Source organism: Propithecus coquereli, unplaced genomic scaffold (genome assembly GCF_000956105.1).
Source record: "Propithecus coquereli isolate 6110/MARCELLA unplaced genomic scaffold, Pcoq_1.0 Scaffold197, whole genome shotgun sequence".
Taxonomy (NCBI): Eukaryota; Metazoa; Chordata; class Mammalia; order Primates; family Indriidae; genus Propithecus; species Propithecus coquereli.
Genome location: NW_012144633.1, coordinates 2,758,686 through 2,780,993, shown reverse-complemented (window position 1 = coordinate 2,780,993; position 22,308 = coordinate 2,758,686). Strand labels below are relative to the sequence as shown.

Sequence of the window (22,308 nt, the reverse complement as noted above, 5' to 3'; positions counted from 1 at the left end):
CAGAGTAAAAATTAGGGAAAATAAAAATATCTTTGTATTTGGCTTCTATATACATGAAGAAATCCAGAGGATATATATTTTAAAAACTCTACAAAGATATTTAAGAAACTAAAAGTGGCAGTTACCTATTTGTGGGAGAGGGAGAATTTGTTGTTGAGAGAGGGATGGGAATGAGAAGGAGTCTTTTTTACTGTATGCTTTTTCTATGAGTGTGTGTGTATATGTTTTTGGTCCATGTGTATATATGCATATATTACATTATCTGTGCACAAACTAAATCAAAAATAGGAAAGTAAAAACAAAGAAATAAAAACAAATAAAACCAGTGTGTGCTCCCAGCCTCACAGAATATTTGATACTTAGGGACTGCTTGTAAAATGAGCATAAATGCCTATCTTCTCGTCAGAATGGGATCACCAGTAATAAACAGACCTGTCAACTAAGAATGAATTCCAACCTCAGCCTAAAGCAAAGTAGTAGGGAGGGCAGAGAGTTTAGCCCTTGATCTGTGCAATTGGAGGGGTAAGCAGGCCAAGATCCAAAGCTCAGGAGTATAAAGACAAAAACACGTATTGTGGTAACTCTCACAATGAGGTTATGGGACTTTAAAGTTTCCTGTAATGTTCACTAAAGGTCAGAGAGGTTAAACCAGGATAGAAAAAATATTGTTCCACATATCTAAACAAGCACACATGGTATAATAATCCAAGGAATTCCAAGAAGGACAAACTCAAAAGAGATCCACACCTATGTACATCATAAACTGTCAAAAGATAAAGACAAAGAAAGAATCTTGAAAGCATCGAGAGAGGCAACTTACCACATACGAGAAGGAGCCTCAATGAGATTAGCAGCTGATTTCTCATTAAAAACCATGGACAAAAAAAAGCAGATGGGTAGCATATCCAAAGTGATGAAAGAAAAAAGATTGTCAATAATAGCAAAACTATTATTCTAAGCCATCCTTAACAAATGGTTAGAGGAGACAGAAATTTTGTTGTCTTCTGAAATGATCTATTCTATGACTGGACATATATAATTAATTAAAAAATTCATGACATAGCAGAGATTTTAGAGTTCCATGAATATCCATGTACTCTGCCACATTTCCCAGCCTCCCTTGAGAGTCAGGTGGAGACCATTTAATAATTCTGGCCAATATACTGTGAGCAATAGCGATGTGTGTTGCTTCCAGATTGAGCTAGTAAAAACCCACTGCACAACCCTGCAAGTGTCTCTTTTCCCTTGCTGTGGAGGCCTTGGAGGCCAAGTATTTCAAATCACATATCCAGAACACAGAGAAAGGTAGCCCAACACATATCTGATTTTATTTGAGTAACAAAATCCCTGTTGTGTTAAGCCTTGAGATTTGAGGTTGAATTAGCTACCACCAGAATTGTAGTTTGTCCTAACCAGTATAATTATGGAAAGGTGCAAACTAATAATGAATTGGAATTGATTTCTTCTCTTTCAACCATTGATTCCTCAAATATAGAACAACTCTCTTCTCAAATTACAAACCTTCCAATATTTAAAGGCTGTTTCTCCTTAGTTTTCTCTTCCTCTTTAATCTCATTCCTCAATAACTAGCCTACTAGTGGGATACTTTTCTATTTTAATTTAGCCAAACTGATCTCGAGTAAGGTAAATTATCAAAATTCACTGATTCAAAGGTCTAAGACCATATGAATACTTCTCTGACATTCTATGGTCTTTGACATTAGGAGAACAAATTTCCCACCATTGTGGGTGTCTGTTTACACTTTTTCCACAGCCTGCTCAGAACAGGCACCATCATAACCAGATTTCTTCCAATGAACAATACTCGAAGCTCTTTCACAAAGATGGTAGGTGGTAGGGAGGCAGAGGCAATGCCCTACCATCCACAGTCTTGGGTTGCATCTCATTAGGCCTCACTGCAATTACTAAGGTACAGCCTTAGGGCAGCAGCCTCCTCCCCTGGGCTTATAAAAGTAGGCAAATATTTTCATTTCATTCATCATCCTCCCACCTTATGGAGGCAAGACCTGGTTAGTTTAGAAAAATACAAAAGCAGGTAAATGTGAAGTATTTATTTAAGAGATCATTAGTTCCTTTCCCTTATCTTGATGATCAGCCTAATTTTGTTATAACATTATGTTAGTTCCACATTTTGTGTTTCATGGGACACAAGATGTCCAACAACTGCATAAACTCAGAACATAAAGCAGAGCATCAGAGCTACCAAGAGATGAGAGAATAAAATGGCCTGAATTACCAGGATGTAGACTATATGCTTGGAATGAAGCTAGTCTTACTGTCTTTAATTTTTAAAAATCCCTTCAATACTAAGAATGGATTTATAACTTAGAAAATGCTCTGGGTGGAAGATGGATGAGGCTGATTTCATACCCCGAGTGCCTGGTGGGCAGGAGCACTTGAAATGGTTCACAAGGTCGATACAGGTGCCTCCATTCTGGCATGGCTGATTCTGGCACTCATCCACTTCATACTCACAGTTGACACCCTGATATCCTGGGACACACTGCCAGGAGAAGCAAAAGGGACAAGGAATATTGCACCATTATTGGAAATAGACCATGAGAGCAAGTGAGATCTGGAACGTTACTGTGACCCTTTCCCTCCTCCCCATTTAGCTTTTACGTTTCTCTGGAATCATCACTTTCTGCTAATCATCCTGGGCAAGACAACCTGCAGCTTGCTGGCATTTGCCCAGCCCTCTTCCAACTAAAAAGCCCACTTGAAAGGGAAGGCAAGGACTGAATATTCTCGGGGATATTTCAGATATGACCCCTGTGCAAAACTTTAATTCCTCCTGTGTACAGGTTTCCCCATCTTTAAAATATAGATTCCTTTGTATGTGACGAAGACCCCATGACTCAGCTAGCCATATGTGTGGATGGTAGTACAGATAGAGCACTTACTGATCTCCAGGTTTGGGAAATTGCATGTGTGTGTAAGAAACTGGCTGAGACGGGGTAGGGGGGACGACAGACAGGGGGTGCTGGCTGGCTGTGGTAGGTATAGTGGTTGGAAGGATCTCAGGGCTGATCAAGAAAAAAGATACGACTGTGAGGTGGCTTTATTTGGGCAACACTTTGACGGATTTGCACATGAGGGATATCCCTCACAACATGAGGCCTTCCAGAAGGGGCAGGGTTGAGGGGAGGAGAGTGAGCAAACTCTAGGAGAGGAGGGGGGTTAGAGGGTGCTTATGAATCTTGAATCTAGTGATGTCCCCCAGCAGCCCCAGGGCAGGGCATAGGGTCAGAGAGCTCAATGAGCAGCATCAGCCTAGAGTCTTTATGGCCCCAGGGTTTATCCTAGCCTAACTTATCCTATGGCTAGCAGATGTTGGCAGTAGTTTGGCAGGATATGCAAAGCAGGCAGGCTCTAAGTGGCTAAAAGTCTGCTTATTTGGGCTATTTTTAAAACAATCATACGTATAAAAATTTGGGTTTGGTCCTGGCAGGCTTCTGATTTAATGGGCCCCACCTGCTGTAAAGAAATAAACAACCTGGGGGTCAAAACACAGAGGCTATCTTTGGCTCATTTGTATAACAGTAGAGAAGGCAAAGCTTTTCTCAGTGCTGTCTGATGGTCTGAATTGGTATCAAATTAATGTCTCTCGTGTTTTGTTAATATCTCACTCTAACAATTATCAGCCCAGACATTAAGAAGACAATGACATGTCCTTTAAAGACACCTACTTCCTCAAATATACACATGTAACACTTAGCATGGTGCTGTGGGGAACAGGCTGAGCAACATTTTTTGTTCTGAGAGAATTATTAGTTGACTGATCAATGACTGTACACAAAGGTGACATGGGCCAAGGGACACTCCTCAAAGCAGCTTCTCCTATATTAGCAGCTACTCAGGGAAGTGCCAGCGACTGCTGTGCTGCAGAGGCCTGTAAAATGCACTCTGTGGTGACTTTTGGCTCTGAATCCTGGAAGAAAGCCTGAGGGGGTGGGATGGTTCTAGACCTCTATAAAAAATATCTTACCAGGGCCATGCTGACTTACTGCATAGGGAGGCTGAAAGAAACAGTGATTGGTAAACACTATGATGGTGACTGTTAATAGATTTTTACCAGTCACCATCATAGTGTTTACCAATTGCAAACATAAGACCCAAGCTGCTAAATTCAATATCCTAGTGCTTACTAACAGTCGCACAATGTCCTGGGAGGTCTCTGACCTCTGCCCGCTCAGTGTCCTCACCTCACATCTGTATCCACCAATGAAGTCACTGCAGGTGGCCCCGTGCTGGCAGGGGTTGGACGTGCACTCATCGAGCTGCTCCTCACAGTAGCTCCCGGTGTAGCCCAGGGGGCACTGGCAGTGATGCGTGTTGCCAGCACTGATGCAGACACCTGAGTGCTGGCACAAGCGGTCAACGGGCACACCTGGGAAATCCAGGGAGGAAGAACTATCACAGAAGAGGACACAACACCCTCCGGGTTCAGACCAACCAATGAGTGAGCAAATCTTAAGCCAGCTGATTTACATCAAACTTTATTCTTGTCTAGTTCTTCACAACCCTCAGCAGGACACTGTATTGAAAATAAATAAGCCTCGAAAGTGGAATATGTCATAGTTTCATTTCAAATACATCTTTTTTTGGAATCTTTAAGCATGTTCCTCTACTCTTCCTTCTGTCTTGGGCCCTTTCTCCAGAGTCTTGCCTGTCCACTCTAATCCCACAATAACAACACCTGCCCTACATGAAGAGGGCAGGGCTTACCTTTGCGAGAGGCTGCCACCTCACAGGAGACATTGGGCACATCGCAGTAAGCACCAGCCCATCCAGATGGACACAGGCACCGAGACTCTGCTTTTTCCTGAACGCAAGTCCCTTTGTTTTTACATGGAGACCTGCTGCAGAGGTTTACCAGGGTCTGAAACAGAGGCAGAGGTGCACATACATCAAAATCCAAATACTAGAAATGAAGAAAACAAGTTCCATTGTATTACAAGAAATCAAAGGAAAAAACACAAATCAATTATCAAAAAAAAGAGCCCTTATCCAATCCTTAAACTAGATCAAGTGTTCCAAGGTACATCTAATCATTTTTATACACAGTAAGTTCACACTTAACATCATTAATAGAGTCTTGGAAACTACAACTGTAAGCAAAGTCAGTTTCCAAAATGTACAACGAAACCAATTTTACCATAGTTAATTGATATAAATGAGAGTAAAGTTCCTGCAGCATATTTCTGGTCAAAAAAAAATCATCAAACTTTAAAATAAAGACCCAAACCCTTCTAATATTAAATATTGAAATAAATGTGAGCTATACATACATTTATGAAAGATTAATAAAAACAAATCAGAGAATTATTTATCCAATTTTTGGTGAATCAGTGAGTGATAGCAGTCATAGTGGTGGCAGGTTAATTTAAGAAAGAAACGTTTGCAAAGTGAAAATTCTGAGGAGCACCTCCTACCACCACGCAGTTCAAAACCAGTAACAAATATGGTAGGCTACACTGAGCACTTTTTTACCACATTATTTACTGCCGTGTGCATTTGTATGATTATCGTAAACTTTATGAATTTTTATTTTATACTAATTTCTACATTCATTCATTCATTCATTTTCCAACCTGTTTATTCCAGTTCAGGGTTGAGTAGCTGGAGCCTCTCTGGCAGCTCCAGTAGCTCAGGCTAAGGTGGAAACCCATCTCATCACAGGGCATATTCACACCTACACTCACTCAAACCAGGACCATTTAGACACACCAGTTCACCTAATGTGCACGTCTCTGGGATGTGGGAGGAAACTGCACCTGGGGGAACCCACACAAACATGGGGAGAACATGCAAATTCCACACAGACAGTAGCCCCAGTCAGGAAACAATTTTTTTTCTCACGATTATAGCAAAATCATGTCGAACAAAAGGACGTTATTTAAGTCTAATACCCCTTAGCTCTGCTATTTAAAAAGTTCTTATCACAAAAGTTTAAGAATTCAAGGAAATCCAATACACTAAGTTATTCCTAATGCTCTAGACTTAATTGCATCTATATATATGGGCACCCTGTAGGCCTAGAAAGAGAGTTAAAGCTGTCACATAGGTTCATACTTCCTGTGCTAATTCCGTGTGAAAAATCCACATGGGTCTTGAGCAAATCTGTCTGTGGTAAATATGGGCTAAAGGGCTTAAAGGCTGTTAATAAACCTAAAACTGTCAAAGAGCTTACTTCAAAGGGGAGGCAATCAGGCTTATGAAAAATGTGAGGCAAAGAGTATAAGAGGACTAGCACCTTTCATCTTCTTTATTCACATGGAGTGGCTTGGCTCCCTGGAGAGAGGAAGGCCACACTCACTGTAGAGACTATTTGTTGGAGGAAGGGAAGAGTGCTTCACCAGCATGTCCAATCTACACTGTAAGAACAAGTAGGAACCCAAGGAAGAATGCTCTCCTGATCTACAGAATAAGCAACAAGCCACTTCCTATGAGGAGGTGGGGGTTTGCATGTCCAACACAGTCAAAGTCTTATTGAAGTGCACCCTCTAAGTCAAGTTAAATTTTGCCATTTATTCCTACGGTCTTTGGAATTCCATTATTCTATCATTGTTAAAGAAGTGAAATAGCATAAAATTAAACACAACGCTGTTTGGTATACAACCTTGGAAAAGTTACTCTGAGGCTTAGTTACTTCTTCATGAAATGAAAGGTTAGACTAGTTGTCTAGAAGGGCTCCTTCCATCCTAAGAGTCTATGAAAATGTATATTTACATATTTGAATTTAAAAGATATGCACATAGTTTGCTTTTCAGAATGTTACAGGACATAATTATTATTATCCCCTTAGATATTGCATCCACCCTTTAAAATTTTTGACTGTTTTTTCTCTCCTTCAGTGTTTTCTATGTAAAAGATATCTATAAATATGTGCTTACTTCCCACATGTATTTTTCTGCAGTTCTTGGTTAGTCTCTAATAATAATTTTACATGTGCTAATCCATATCATATTGCCGGTGTCACCATTTTAGAATCTACCAACTATTAAGAAGTTACCCAGATTTATCTCAGGGAAACTCCTGAGATCCATAATTTTCTCTTTTAGAAGGGGCTTATTCTGCCTAGAAAGTGAATAGGTGTAATACTCAGCTGCTCTTGGGGAGCTGAATGAATGGGAAGGAAGTTAATTACCTGACAGTTTTTCCCAGTGTAGCCCAAGGGGCAGGTGCAGTGGTAGGTACCCAGGCCATCAACACACGTTCCCTCGTTCAGGCATGGATGAGAGTTACATTCATTGATCTCATGGAGGCAGAAGGGACCCGTGAAACCCACAGGGCACAAGCAAGAGAAGGAGTTAATCCCATCCGCACACGTGCCACCATTGAAACAGGAGCTGAGGAACAAACAGGGAGAGCCACATCAGTTATGCATCTGGTTCCTCAGACCTGCTATTTGGAAAGCAAGATTTTTGGAATCTAAGATGTCACAAAGGCAAATACCCTTGAGTATCCCCAATTCCTATATCCAATAAATTTTACTTTTTCCCAAGCTAGACTGGGTGCCAGAAGCCCTGAGTGCCAACCTTTCTACAACCAAAAGGCTTGGGAGTATTTAAAAGACTGAATTTACTATAAATTTCTAGGGAAAATGAAGTTTTCCAGGTTTTACCCACTCCTTCTATGTTTTTCCATGTATCGTATTTCATTTTATCCCTAAGTCAATTTAATTTATATGAAAAGTGCTAAATAGCTTTTAACTCTAGACTTCTTTATGAAAGAGATATAGAACATATTCATAATATTAATATGATAAAAAGAATGAAACAAATCTCCCCAAAATTATTTAAAAAGTAGTAACAAATCTGCAGAGAAATAGGAATTTTTAGATTCATTGTCAACTAAAATAAACAAAAGACCAAGGGAAGAACAGAATAGAATTAATTGTAGATCTTTCTGTTCCCTAAATAAATGAGGATCCACTCCACTAAGCTTTTCAACCTCTGACTTTTGACCTTCTAACTATAATAACTATGTCTATCAGGAATCGGGAACTGGGCAATAGGAGATGATTGTGGAGTGGGGCCCAAGTGGATGACTCATCCCTGCCCCACAATCCTAGCATTGTGCTCTGAAGTTCCTCCACTTTCTCCCTTTTCCTCTTAAGACGCTGCTGCATTGGTTGCTTACCTCTCGGTGCACTCGTCAATGTTGTTCTCACAGTGGACTCCATCAAATCCCGCCTGGCACTTACAAGTATAACTGTTGACATAGTCAGAGCAGGTCCCTCCATTCTTACAGGGTTCACTCAGACACTCATTCATGTCTGTCTGGCACTTATCCCCAGTGAAGCCCGCAAGGCAGAGGCAGGAGAAAGTATTCACTCCATCCACACAGGAACCTCCATTCTGGCAAGGGTCTAAGCCATCATGCAAGAATAACAGCAGCGTCAATTTTATCTTAGATTCATAAAGGTGAATAACCTGAACTAAGTCACGCTGAGGGCAGCACAAGTCTTGACTTTTTTATACTTGACTTCTTTATGTCTATTTTGCCCTGACTTGTCCATTTATGAAAATGAATTCAGTAACACTTGCTTAAGATTTTTTACCTGTTTAATAAGTGGTATAAACTTCATCTTTATCATCACTTTTATAATTTTAGTCTTGTAAAATTTATGGAGTCATAAAACCTGCATTGGTCCCCCATACATTTTGCAAATCAAACATGTGCCCAAACACACAGAATATCAGAACTATCAATCAATATTTTCAAAAGCTATATGTGACAGTGGAGTGGGCAGAGGAAGACAAAATATATACATTCATTTTGTTCTAGGCATATAACAGAAATTAATCATCTCTCTCACTCTCCCTTTCTCTCTCTCCCCCCCAACCCCCCCTCTCTCATTAACTTTCTCTTTAAATTTAGGTAGCCTCACTCAACAAAGGTTTGGGTTTTTTTTTTATTTTAAATATCACATAGCTTGATCTTAACATACTTCACATTCATAGCAATTAACTGACAAATTTTGAGCTACAATCATGCCATAGCCTTCCACAACACAGATGGCATACAAATCAGAAAAAGAAAAACAGGATGTAGTTACTGCTCTTAAGGACCTTAAAATGTAATTGCAAAGACAGGTCATAAATGTAAAAAGAAAACTAAACACTAGAGGGCAATGTGACTCCTATTTTATTAGAGGGATATTGAATATACTTTATTCAGCTGTTGAACTAATTCCATTCTAAGGCTCATCTGCAGTCTCTGTTAGAGCAACTGTAAATATTATTTTATCCCTTCTTAACCACAGGACACAGATATTATAATTTCCACAGCATCTTTCAGAAAACTTACCATCCACAATTTACTGAATTATTTTAAACTCGCTGTAAATATTGCTGGTACTACTTCATATAGAAAAAAATTTTAAATACTAAATATTTTGACTGATATATCAATTAATATGAGAAAGGAATTCAAATAGTTTGATCCCACTTCTTAAAGTTCTCCATCAACTGTACCTTGGACATTTTTTTTTTTTTACTGTTTGTCACACAGTGTTAAAATTATTTAACTACATGTCTTTCTTCCCTAATAGACTATGAGCTTCATGAAGGCAGGAGCTAGGTTTTATTTATCTTGTCACTGCCAGCACCTAGCATGGTAGCCTTCAAATGATGATCTGAAATCATATATCCTGTGAATTAAGGTGCCATTATTATTAATGAATTGTGCTAACCTCATCTGAAGTTCAATGATTTAATCACCACGCAAGTAACTGAGGACTATCAGCATGCACATGAAGGCTGGGGGAAGAACCACCAGAAATAAGCAGGCAGAATAATCTCCAGAGTTTTCACTGGGCTGAGAATAGCACATGTTCATTCAGTCAGAATGAAGAAACTGTGGCATTGAGTAGAGTCCTAAGAGACTACTATCTTAGTAGTGAGGCATATTAGCCCTATTCTCAAGGCTGTTCTGGACCCACCTAACGTACTTGAAGTAAAGAATCAAGAGGATTAAACTATTTCCAAATAACTGAATTCCTGAGAAAAGATCAAAAGTATTTAAAAGATTTTTTAAAAATTCAGCACGCAATAATATAAAATTTACAATGTCTACATCTAATCAAAAATTACCAGGCAGGCAAAGAAAATACAATTTAATGAGTAGAAACACACAAAGGAATTTCCCATATGGCAGAATAGTTGGTAAGGACAAGAAAACAACTATTGTCGACTATAAAACAACTATACTCCATGTGTTCAAGAGGAAATAAAAGCATGAACATGACAAAGAGAAAGTTGTACGATAGACTCAAATCGAACTTCTAGATATAAAAATATAATATCTGAGGGAAAAACACACTAAATGGGATTAACAGTAAATAAGACACTACAGAGGAAGCAATTATTAATAGCTAACTTGAAAATATATTAAGATATCTTTAAATGATGAAATAATCTAAAATGAAAGACCAAGGAGGAAAAGACACCAAAAAGTGAATCCCAAACAAGAAACATGAAGAACACTACACCAACAGGAATCATAATAAAGTTGCTAAAAATCAGTGGAAAGAGGATTATCTTAAAAGCAGCCACAAGTGAGAAAATGACATATAAAGGAACAAATACAAGAATTACAGCAAATTTCTCCTCAGAAATAATACAAGCTGGAAGACAAGAGGATAGCTTTAAAGTGCTAAAGGGGAAAGTCAACTTAGAATTCTATTCCCTGTGAAAGTGTCTTTGAAAATTAAGGCAAAATGAAAGTATTTCAGACACACAAAAGCAGAAAAAATTCATCACCAGGAGATAAGAACTACATGAAATATTAAAGAAATTTCTTCGGACATAAGAAAAATGATACCTGATAGAAATGCAAATCTACACAAAAAAATGAAGAACAAGAATTATAAATATGTAGGTAACTATAAGGACTTCTAAATTATTTTTCAAATTTCCTGAAAAAAAATAATTCACCATTTAAAACAAAAATAATATATTTGGAGGGTTTCATAAATTGTATAACAAAAGAAAAGCAAACAGGAGGAATATAAATGTAAGTATACTGTTATAAAGCTCTTATACTCTATATGAAGTGGTATAATTGAAGGTAGATTATGATAAATTAAAGTTTCATACTGTAAATCCTACAACCATCACAAAAAAGATACAGCTAATATGCCAGGGAAGAAATAAAATGTAATCATAAAAATACTGAATTATTCCAAAAGATGACAGAAAAAGAGGGAAATGGAAACAAGAAACAGAAAGAACAAAGTTAAAGCAAATAGCTAGATGGCAAATTTTAAACCTAGTCATATAAAAAACTACATTAAATTTAAAGTCCCTAAACACCTCTATTAAAAGACAGATATTGTCATATTGGAGGAAAAAAGCAAGACTCAGTATATATTTTCTACAAGAAACCAATTTTAGAGACACAGGCCAAAAGTAAAAAGATGAAAAGAATATGCACCCTAATGGTAAACAGAATACAGCTAGAGTAGCTATATCAATATCAGGCAAAGCAGACTTCAGAGCAAGGAATATGATAAAATTTTTAAAAAGGCCATTCTGTAATGATAAAGGGGTCATTTCTTCAAAAGGGCACAACAATCTTAAATGTTTATGTACTGAATATCAGAGCTTCAAAATATATTAAACAAATATTAATAGAATTGCTAGAGAAATAGACAAATATACAATCACAGTGGAAGATTTCAATATCCCTCTATGAATAATTGATAGAATAAGCAGACAGAAAATCAGGGAGGATACAGAAGATCTAAATAACACTATTAACTAATTTGAATTAATAACATTTATAGAACATTCTACCAAAACAAACTCAAAATAGACATTCTTCTCTCTCAAAGGGAGAAGAGACAACTACTAATATCAGCAACAAGAGAAGGAAAATTACCACAGATCTTATAGACATTAAAAACACAGTAAGGGAATGTTATGAATTACTCTATGCCAGCCAATAGACACGTCTTACCAAAGCTCAATTAAAAATAGACAGCCTGTATGGCATTATATGTATTAAAGGAATTTATAGTTAAAAACTTTCCCAGAAAGAAAATTCCATGCCTAGATGTTTGGAAGAAATATATATTAATTATGTATGAACTCTTCAGAAAATAGAAGGGAACACTTCCCAATTTGTTCTATGAGGCCAGCACTGCCCTCCTATCAAAACCAGACAATTATGGTACAAGACAAGTGGAGAACAATATCTCTCACGAACACAGATACAAAAATCCTTAACGAAATTTTGGCAAGTCAAATCCAGTAATATATACAAAGGATAATACATGATGACCAAGTGGAATATATCCCAGGAATTTAAGATTAGTTTGACATTTGGAAAATTAATTAACATAATTCACTTATAATAAAAGACCAAAACCAAATTATATTACCATCTCAACAGATGCAGAGAAATCACTTGAAAAAAGAATCAACATTCATTCATTCATTGTACAAAGAAAAAAAATCTCAGTAAACCAGCAGTACAATGGTAAATCTCTCAACTTGGTAAAGGGTGTCTACGAAAACCCAACAGGTAACATGTTACTTAATGGTGAAAGACTACATGCTTTTCTCCCAGGATCAAGAACAGGGCAAGACTGGCTTCTTTCACCTCTGCTAGTCTACATTTTCTGAATGTCTTAGAGAATACAATAATGCAAAATAAAATAAAACAAAGGCACATATTGCTGAAATAACAGGCATAAAGGTTGTCCTTATTTATAGATGACATGATTGTCTCTGTAGAAAATTCTTGGACTCTACACTAATCTACAAGCTAACCTAGGAACCTAGAACTCATAAACTGAGTTTTTTAAAGTTACAAAAAAAATTACACTTGACTTTTAATTCATACTACATGTAAAAATTAACTCAAAATAGATCATATCCCTAAAGGTAACAGCTGAAAGTATAAAACTTTGAGAAAAATTTTAGGAGATAAACGTTGAGTTTAGATTAGGCAAAGGTTTGTTAAACAAGATACATTAAGCATGGATGATAAAAGAAAATCAGTACACTGAATTTCATCAATATTAAAGTCTTCCTCTTCAAAAGATAATCAAAAGACAAGCTATAAATTAGGAGGAAATCATTGTAAAGCAAACATCTAACAAAGAATTGGTATCTACAATATAAAGAACTTTTTCAACTCCATAATGAGAAGACAACCCAAATTTTTCAAATGGGCAAAAGATCTGAAGAGATGTTTCACCAAAGATATGCAGATGGGCAAAGAGCACACAAAAAGACGCTTAACATCATTAGTAAAGAGGTCAATACAAATGAAAATCACAAAGGAATACGTTTATATACCCACTGGAAGAGCTTAAGTTTAAATGACTGATATTATCAAGTGTTCCTGAGCATGTGGTTCAACCAGAGCTTTCATACAATTCTGGTAAAAATAAAAATGGGACAATCACCTTGGGAAACATTTTGGCAATTTCTTAAAAAGTTAAACATACACTTACCACATGATCCACCGATCCCGCTCCTATGTATTTACTTAAGACAAATAAAATCCTACGTCCACAAAAAGACTCTTTCACAGCAGCTTTGTTTTTAATACCCCCAAACTGGGAAAAAAAATCCCAAATGGCCATCAACTAATAAACTGTAGTATACCCGTATAATAGAATACTATGCAACTATAAAATAGAATGAACTATTGATATAAACAACATGGCCAAGTTTGAAATATTATGCTGACTGAAGTCCGAACCTTTCCCCCCTCAAAAAAATTATGCTTATATGATTGCATTTATATAAAATGGCAAAAAATATCATTTAATCTATAGTGACACAAAGTTAACCTATAGTTGTATGAAGCAAGAAAGCAGGAGGGAAGATTAAATTATAAAAGGATAAAGATATTTTTAAATATGTTCATTATCTTGTGTGATAGGTTCAATTGTCATATGTCAAAATTTGTCAAACTGACACTTAAAATACTTGCACTTCATTGCATGTTAATCATACCTCAACAAATTGTTTAAAAAAATGGCTATCCTGGCATTGTTCCCACTTTGTCAATGTTCAAAACTTCATAGAGAAATGAATGCTTAAAAAGGATTCCATTGCCACAAATCCTAAAGATACTATCTTCAAAAGAAACAGTTAAAACACTACTGTTAAATAGTCTCCATAAATGACTACTACAGCTGATGTCAGCATAAGAGGCGGCAGCCTACACCCAGCTCTCTCCTGCTCCCTGTGTGCCCTCCTCTTCCTCCAGGGCTCAGGACCTGCTCCATACTCACTGGCAAGGCAGTCATCGATGTCCTCCTCACAGTCCACACCACTGAAGCCTGGAGGACACTCACACATGTAGCTGCCCTGGGTGTTATGGCAGAGACCATGGTTCATGCAGGGCTTGGAGACACACTCGTCAATGTCAATTGTGCATCGCTGACCTAGAAACACAGGGCAATGAACAACCCAGTCTTTGGAAGCTGATTCCCATAGTAATCTATGCAGGGCCTGAGCTTAGCTGAGGTGGGTGGGGCTACTCCAAGGACATCCTGGTCGGTCTACTTTGGGAAGTTCCATGAAGGCTTCTGTGCCCCTGGGAAGTTATTGCCAAGGGGCTGAAACTTACTGTAGAAAGATAATCACGGTTTGAGACTCTCGGGTTGGAGTCTTCCAGGTGCTAGGGGGCCCCAAAGACATGGACGATGGAAAGGCTTTCTAAGTCATTCCAGTTAGCAGCTCCTGTGCAAAGCCTGTGCTCTTGACAGAGGTGGGCAGGCCCCAGAACACCAGGGCCTCTTATGTCATCTGATGCCCTCACCACTGTGTTCAAAGTTCAGAATGCATGTTCTTGGTATCTCCACCCCCATGTTGTTACCTTGCCAACCAGGAGCACACAAGCAGGTGTAACTCTCAAAATTTGGTGCCTCTTTGCAAACAGCAGCATTCTCACAAGGGTTTGGGGAACAGGGAGCCAATACAGTCTGACAATTCTTGCCTGGAAAGCAAATGACAGTGTTTATGATAAAGAACCAGCCAAGAAAATGAAAAATTCCCCAAATTGTATACCAAGGATGTTCTCAGAATTCAAGTCTAAAGTAGTGGTTAAGAGGCTTTGGAATCTGAGAGACTCATGGTCCTTTCTGTCTTGGCTCTGACATAGCTGTGTGATCTTGGGTAAGTTAATGATCTTACCTTAGCTCCTCATAAATAAAATGGGAATCAGAATAGTATGTAACTCATAAAGAATTTGTGTGCATTAAATGAAAAAATGCACACTAAGTCCTTATTCCCACAGAGCCTGGAGCACCGAGTAAGTGCTCAACCACTGTTGGGCTGCTGTCATCTTCACTGTTACATTGTGAGTGTTTACATGGATTTGGACGCCTGCATCAGTTGAGTGTGATGATTTCTGCATCTCTGTAGCTAAGATTCAGCTACTCAGAAATTCAGCCACACAGATCCACCTGTGTGTGGCAGGGAAGAGGCAAAAGCATGGCCTCTGCTCCTTGCAACCTGCGTTGGCCTATTCCATAAGGGAAAGGGGTTGAAAGAAAGCACTTCAGAGGAGGGAGGCAGGGAAGCAATTCTGACTGTCAGGCAACCTGTCTTCTCACGCCTATACCAATGACACCATCTGCCCACCGATACTTCCTACCTAGTATGCTGGGTATATGCTTAAAGCAAAAACAAACAAAAAATTAAATAAGAATGCTTTTATTAAAAGAGAGATGAGGTTTTCTTTAAAGTCAAGTTACAACTAGCTCAACTTTAAGTTTCAGCCGAAAATTTTGTATTCAGAAAGAAAACAGTTACCACAAAGTTTCCTCAATATAGCCTCCACCAGTTTCCAATGTATCTGATCAGATAGTGGCTCACATGGGCAAGCAATGCTGCTTATCTCTTATTCTGGGCAAACTCCACCAAGCTTAGAAGCCCTAGGCACACTGAGACCTAAAATGTGAATCTGCACAGGCTTTTGATCAGATATAACTTCTCCAGGGTCACACATAGTGAATTCTTTAATTGGGATCTTTCTCTGGAAAAAAAAAATCAACTGCCAGCATATAATCAAATATTCTCAGGTGTCTGAGCAGCATGTGACCAAATAAGTTATTGTCCAGATAATCTGTATACTTCTGAGACACACAGCAAGTAAGCGTAGGATGTGGTTCAACATGGTGACATCTCCTTATATCTCCCCACAGCCATCAATTCTCACTCTTTCTGGCAGTACATCAGATGATCTTCTCACTACCAACGAATGTGATCAGAATTGTCACCATGGAGTGACGTTACTTATACTGCCTTTGTCTGGGGATAGTTAGGAACCTCCTATAACTGATTTTATAAACCAAGCAGGTTAAATGCAGTTTCCCTACATTAAGATTTCTTCCATAAGGGGCGCAAAGGTAACAAGGTAAAATCAAGACCATCAGAAAACACAGTCATGCTTGTGGTCAGTCTGCTACTCTATACAGAGGTTAGAGTCACTATTAACAGCTACTATTAACACCCAAGACTCCAGGGAGGAAATACTCAGCCATGCGCCTGCCTGCATGCTGCAACCTGGTGAAATAGGCAAAGCCATTGTCCATGTTTGTGCTTTGTTCCCCCTGAATGAATAAAATGGAAGAAAAGAAGGTAAACAAGCCACAGAAATCCAATCACAAGATGACAGTAACAAGGCAAGACAAAACAAAGCACAAACATCCTAAGCATAACACAAACACAACACCTGAAAGAAAGAGCACCTGATGTGAAGTCACACTTGTGTCTTCTCCGTGTGCAACAGCCATCCAAGGGGTGACACCACTGAGTGAGTCACAGCGGAACTGAACGTGAGGAGCAGAATGGAAGTTAAGAGGAAAAGCTTTGGATTCAGAGACTTGTGGGTAAATCCTAGATGGACTGCTTACCTATGTGACCAGGAGCAAGTGAGCTCCCTTTGTCTCAGCCTCCTCACGTACAAAATGGCAATGGGAACTTCTACATTGTAGAATTACTGAAGGGTAGATTAAATAACCCAACATATAAAAATCATCTAGTACATGATAAATTATTATAAATGATAGCTTCATTATTGAAACTAAAACTAATAGGGCAAGTCCTGGAAATATAATGGAATAAACCACTAGCTATGTATCAGGTTCCAGCCATATGTAATTAAAAAAAAGAAACTCGAACATTAAAGTACAAAGAAGGCAAATGATTGCCCACCACTTGCACCTGAGGAGGCCACAATGCTTTTTTCAAAGCTCAAGATCCGGTCAGTGAGGTTGAGAAGGAAAACCAGGGAGGGAGTCCTCGGAGCAGCATCGTTGCCCCACAGACCTGGGTGCTGAGACTCAGGTCTTGGCAAGGCATGGCCAAGCATCCCCTCTGGTCCCTGCTGGCACCTGGAGGACCCACCTGTGTATGGCAGCACACAGTGGCAAGTGTAGCCATTTATGTCATCAAGGCAGGTCCCCTGGTTCAGGCACGGATTTGAGGCACATTCATCAATATTCACCTGGCAGTTATAGCCTATAGACAGAAAGGGAAAAGAACAGAAACAGTGAAACTTTCTCATTATCTTGATTTTTAAATACTAACCAATTTGCTTGGTTTTACCTAAAATGAAACACCTGTGAAACTGCATTCATTTCTTCAGGCTGCTGGAACACCAGTTCATTCACTTCAGCCGTAAGTCCATGATGTACAGTTAGTCAATAAATGGCAGCACTCAATGAGTTGAAAGATGAATGGCAGAATAGTCTGTTCTAATGACCAGAAAGCCTAATACTCTTGCAAATACATGTAACTTCTCAATCACGAACAGAGAAGTTCATTAAGGGTGAAAGCCTGTTCCTTGATCTAAACATAAGCCCTTTGCATACAAAGTTTCTGGTCAGGAAAAGGGATAACTTTTTAAATACATTAACCAAAGCCTCTGATTTCTGTCCACTCTTTCATATGTATAGTCTCTACCCAGCTGTTTTCTCCTGGTGCAAGGCATGAAACTTTCTCCCACTAAGAAAGTGAGAAAAGGAATGAAGGATTCGTGCGGACAGGACAATACCTAAATATTGCACACCTTTGCATCTTCAATAGGGCTTCGCATAGAGCCTCACACTATGGCACTGCGCAGAAGAAAACAATGATCTAGGAGTACAGAGGTCTGGGTTCAAGGTGTACTCTGCTCCTCAATGGGTTCAAGATGTACCCTGCACATGACTTTGGATTTTACTTGCTGATTTTTATTTTGCTCACTGATTAAGTAAGTCTCAATACGATAAAGAAATAAAAGTGCTTTTAAATTAATGAGTTTCTTTGGAAAAGTAATGCAATATATCAGAAAATTAAAGACTCGAATATGGTCTCAGAAAATTTTCAAGTAATCAAATAAATTGGCTCTAGAACATATTGATGTATCACAATAGCCTGGCACAATGTTTGAGTACGGAATCAATGAATAAGTGCACAGATGAGTACAAATATTAATATAAATGATTTAGCCATTTGTGTCTCTCTGGTGAGTATCCAAGAAAAAATGCAGAAATACAACAGTAGTAACTCAACTAAGCATCTAAGAATATTTCAATGTGTAAAAGAGTTTGTTGAAAGGGTTCTGATCACACAGATTCATCCATGATATTATTGCTACCATAATTACAGTAAGCACAATATTTTCATATATCTATTTAATTTAAATAGATAATTTAAATTATTAATTAAATAATTCCATGGTAATTTACCATGGAATTAAACCTGGTCCAGGAAGCACACAATTAGACACTTGTCCAAAGCTGTATAAGTGGAGTCTTAAACTGCTCATCTTAAATATTACTGCTTCAAAGCTCACCTCAGTGCTAGCTTGAAGGTAGAAATTATATTTATTCATGGTTTTATTCCCCAAGTGTCTTATAAGTAATAACTGATCAATATGTTTACTAAATGAATCAATGAGAATAAAGAAAAAAAGGAGTCAAGCAGTATGCAACAAGACAAAGAGCAGACAGAGAAAGAGGCACTTTTATTTTCACCTTTAAAGCCCTTCTTGCAAGTACACCTGTATCCATTCACCAGATTGTCACAAATTCCTCCATTCTGGCATGGGTTAGAAAGACATTCATCTTTGTCCACTTCACAGTTGATGCCAATCCAGCCTGCATCACAGAGGCACTTATATCTGAAAGAAGACAGAACCTTTTGCTGTGGGAGGTGCAAATGTACAACTGAGTCACAGAGAGAAATACAGAACTTGATTAAGAATTAGGGGATAGAGGAACTGATAAGGTAAACTAACCTCATTTCTACTTTTCTCTGGACCTGTACTTGTATCACGTTACACATGATATGAATCATGTGGACCACTAGGCATCTAGGAAAGACACCTACATGGTGCTTCCCTGGCTCACCAAGAAGCTAGTGAAATTAATTAACTGTAATGAAATGTCACATGTAAACAATGATTTGTACAATATATTGAAACAATCTGAAAGAAACATTTAAGTAGATAAATCTGCACAATGCATTTTATTACACATAAAACTAAAGTAAAACAAATCTTAGAATCACTTGTTTCTGGTGCAAAATAGACACCTAGGAAATAGGTCACCACCAGGGACTAAGCCACTCTGATGCAATGCTGGGATGTCTTACATCTAAGTCATGTTTTATTCTGACCTGAAACCTGGCCTCAGAAAGCACCTAGCAGGAAAATGTACAAGAATGAAGGAATCTGAAATATATAATCTCCAATTTGAAGATCATTAGCACTTAAATTGTAATGTCAGCAAATAATAGCCTCCCTCTCCGGAGATCTTTAAGAAAAAAGTAGATGAATAAGGGTGCTTTGAAACCTGCTTTACTCTAAAACAGGAATACTGAGTTAATTCATTTTGAAATAACCTTATTTCCCACTTACCTCTAAAAATACTGTTTATTGTTTTACCTGTTGGAAGTTTGGCAAATGGCAAGGCCCAAAGCCCTGTCCTATGGCAAGCATAGCAAGAGTATAAGATCATCTTATAGGACCTAAAGTCACACTCCATAATTCTAGAATACTGCCAACACTTCACATGATCCTAAGAGGCTTGCCAAGTGCATATGTTTTACCAGGGCCACGAATAAAGTTGTCTGAAGCAACTCTACTTCAGAGCATTCACTGGTTCTGTGAGGGAACAGAGCTGAGCTATGTTTAAGCAGAGGGGAAAAAAAATCAAATGCTAGAACATTCCTCAGAAATCAGTCCTATAGTAAGTACTGAAAGCACAATCACTAAAGCCTCATAAAATAAACTTGGGTTCTTCCCATGAGGTCCTTGCTGATGACCTGTATAAAGGAGGCATTCCTCTTCATTTTCCACCTAGGTCCTCAGTCATGGAAAGTTGGGGCCGGCTTCCAAGGATGAAGTGGTGATTCAGAAGGCTTTTTTTTTTTTTGAGACAGAGTCTCACTGTGTTGCCCGGGCTAGAGTGCCATGGCGTCATCCTAGCTCACAGCAACCTCAAACTCCTGGGCTCAAGCGATCCTACTGCCTCAGCCTCCCGAGTAGCTGGGACTACAGGCATGCGCCACCATGCCCGGCTAATTTTTTCTATATATTTTTAGTTGTTGAATTAATTTCTTTCTATTTTTAGTAGAGACGGGGTCTTGCTCTTGCTCAGGCTGGTTTCGAACTCCTGAGCCCAAACAATCTGCCCGCCTTGGCCTCCCAGAGAGCTAGGATTATAAGCATGAGCCACCGCGCCCAGCCGATTCAGAAGGCTTTGATGCAGACTATCAAAATCTTCAGTCAAGTCTCAGGTCATTTCCCCAACTGACTTCTTCAAGCTACTGCCTATACTAAAAACCACTGTCTTGACACAGGTCAATAAGAAACCATTCACATGTGGCAGCTGCTCACCCACTAAGGCCTCCGGTACAGTTTCCGTGGATGCAGGGATTGCTCAGGCACTCGTTCACCTGTGAGTAGCAGCTGGGGTGATGGGGCCCCTCAGGGCACATACAGCGAAAACCATTCACATCGTTGATACATGTGGCACCCTTGCGACAGGGATTAGAGACACACTCATCAATGTCAATGTTACATCTCTGCCCTGTAGAGAAGGAGGACAGTGTTATTCACATTCCAAATGCTTAGGGAATAGACCCAGAACTAGGAGATTATTGTGTTGACACTCTTCATCTGCATAGGCCTTGAGGTGCTTTGGGGCACCAAATGTCAAGATTTAAGGAAGAGATGCCCAATAGTACTTAATGCCAACCAAAGAAGGAGCACTGACTTTTGTTACTGAAGCAAAGTTAACGAAAGGCTCGAACGGTGCTGAAGCATTTTCATATGAATTTCTTTGTCCTTCCCTCCTGGAAATGGGGAAATTTCACAAGGTTTTAAAAAGGAATGTGAAATGTTACCAAAGACAGCTTCTCCTCTTATTGCTGTCCTGAGTATATTCAAAGAAGCTTTCCTTAACATCCTATCTGCTGACAAAATTCATTTTTTTCAGCTAGCCTCTTATATTTCTAGTCAAACTGAAATTAATTGGAATGTTTAATGAATGAATTATTAATTTAATGATTAAACTGATTATAAAGAAAAGCTATTTTGTTTTCGTTTTTAGAGTTGTATTAATCCATTTTTTTAATCTCAGGATACAGAGTCCCTAAGCATAATTTTATTGTCGTTCGATGACAGGGAAAACAATTCAAGGTCTCCCAGCCTAGACATGTGGTTCTCAAACTCTAATTAATGTAGAATACCTGCTTAAAGTACTGATTTTAAATGCCGATTTCTAGGCCCCATCCCTATAGACTGTGATGGGTAGAGTCCAGCAAAACACATTTTTTTTTTAAATATAGGGGGTACAAACAATACATTTTGATAAATTCTCTTCTAGACAATTATTACTTACCATCATCTAACAGTATAAATGCTGAGAGTGTATGAAATTGAAGTAAATATATGTCTTCCTCTAAGACATACACAAGATTGTACTTTGAAAAGATGTCTGCTCTAACAATATTTATTGCATCAGGCTAAATAAAGTAACATAGGACAGTTATATAAGTGTTTTGACTTGTTATGTTTCAAATAACTGAGATTTAACTACATATTCCAAAATGATATGAAATTTTAAAATTACCCATAATTACATAAATGAATAGCATCAAGCAACTGCTACTAAGGAATTTATAAATTTCAAAGAATACAATGTTCTGATTCAGATTAAAAAGCAGCCATTTTTTTCATTTAAGAAATAGCAACCCTGCATTTAGAACAGGATATTCCCAGTGAAACAGATACCCACCCATATAAAGTATGAGTATTAACCTT

General features: G+C 38.3%; 1 protein-coding gene across 1 annotated transcript in view; it reads right to left on the bottom strand.

The window, feature by feature from the left end:
* NOTCH2 (notch 2) overlaps positions 1-22,308 on the bottom strand; it is a 169,483-nt gene that overhangs the window by 21,145 nt on the left and 126,030 nt on the right. Inside the window, exons 13-22 of the mRNA XM_012643460.1 lie at positions 20,881-21,073; positions 19,016-19,161; positions 17,403-17,516; positions 14,869-14,988; positions 14,282-14,434; positions 8,167-8,395; positions 7,172-7,373; positions 4,750-4,903; positions 4,227-4,411; positions 2,392-2,524 (exon numbers count right to left, since the gene is read on the bottom strand). Of these exons, the coding sequence (XP_012498914.1) occupies positions 2,392-2,524; positions 4,227-4,411; positions 4,750-4,903; positions 7,172-7,373; positions 8,167-8,395; positions 14,282-14,434; positions 14,869-14,988; positions 17,403-17,516; positions 19,016-19,161; positions 20,881-21,073 (1,629 nt within the window). The remainder of the gene's footprint in view (positions 1-2,391; positions 2,525-4,226; positions 4,412-4,749; positions 4,904-7,171; positions 7,374-8,166; positions 8,396-14,281; positions 14,435-14,868; positions 14,989-17,402; positions 17,517-19,015; positions 19,162-20,880; positions 21,074-22,308) is intronic.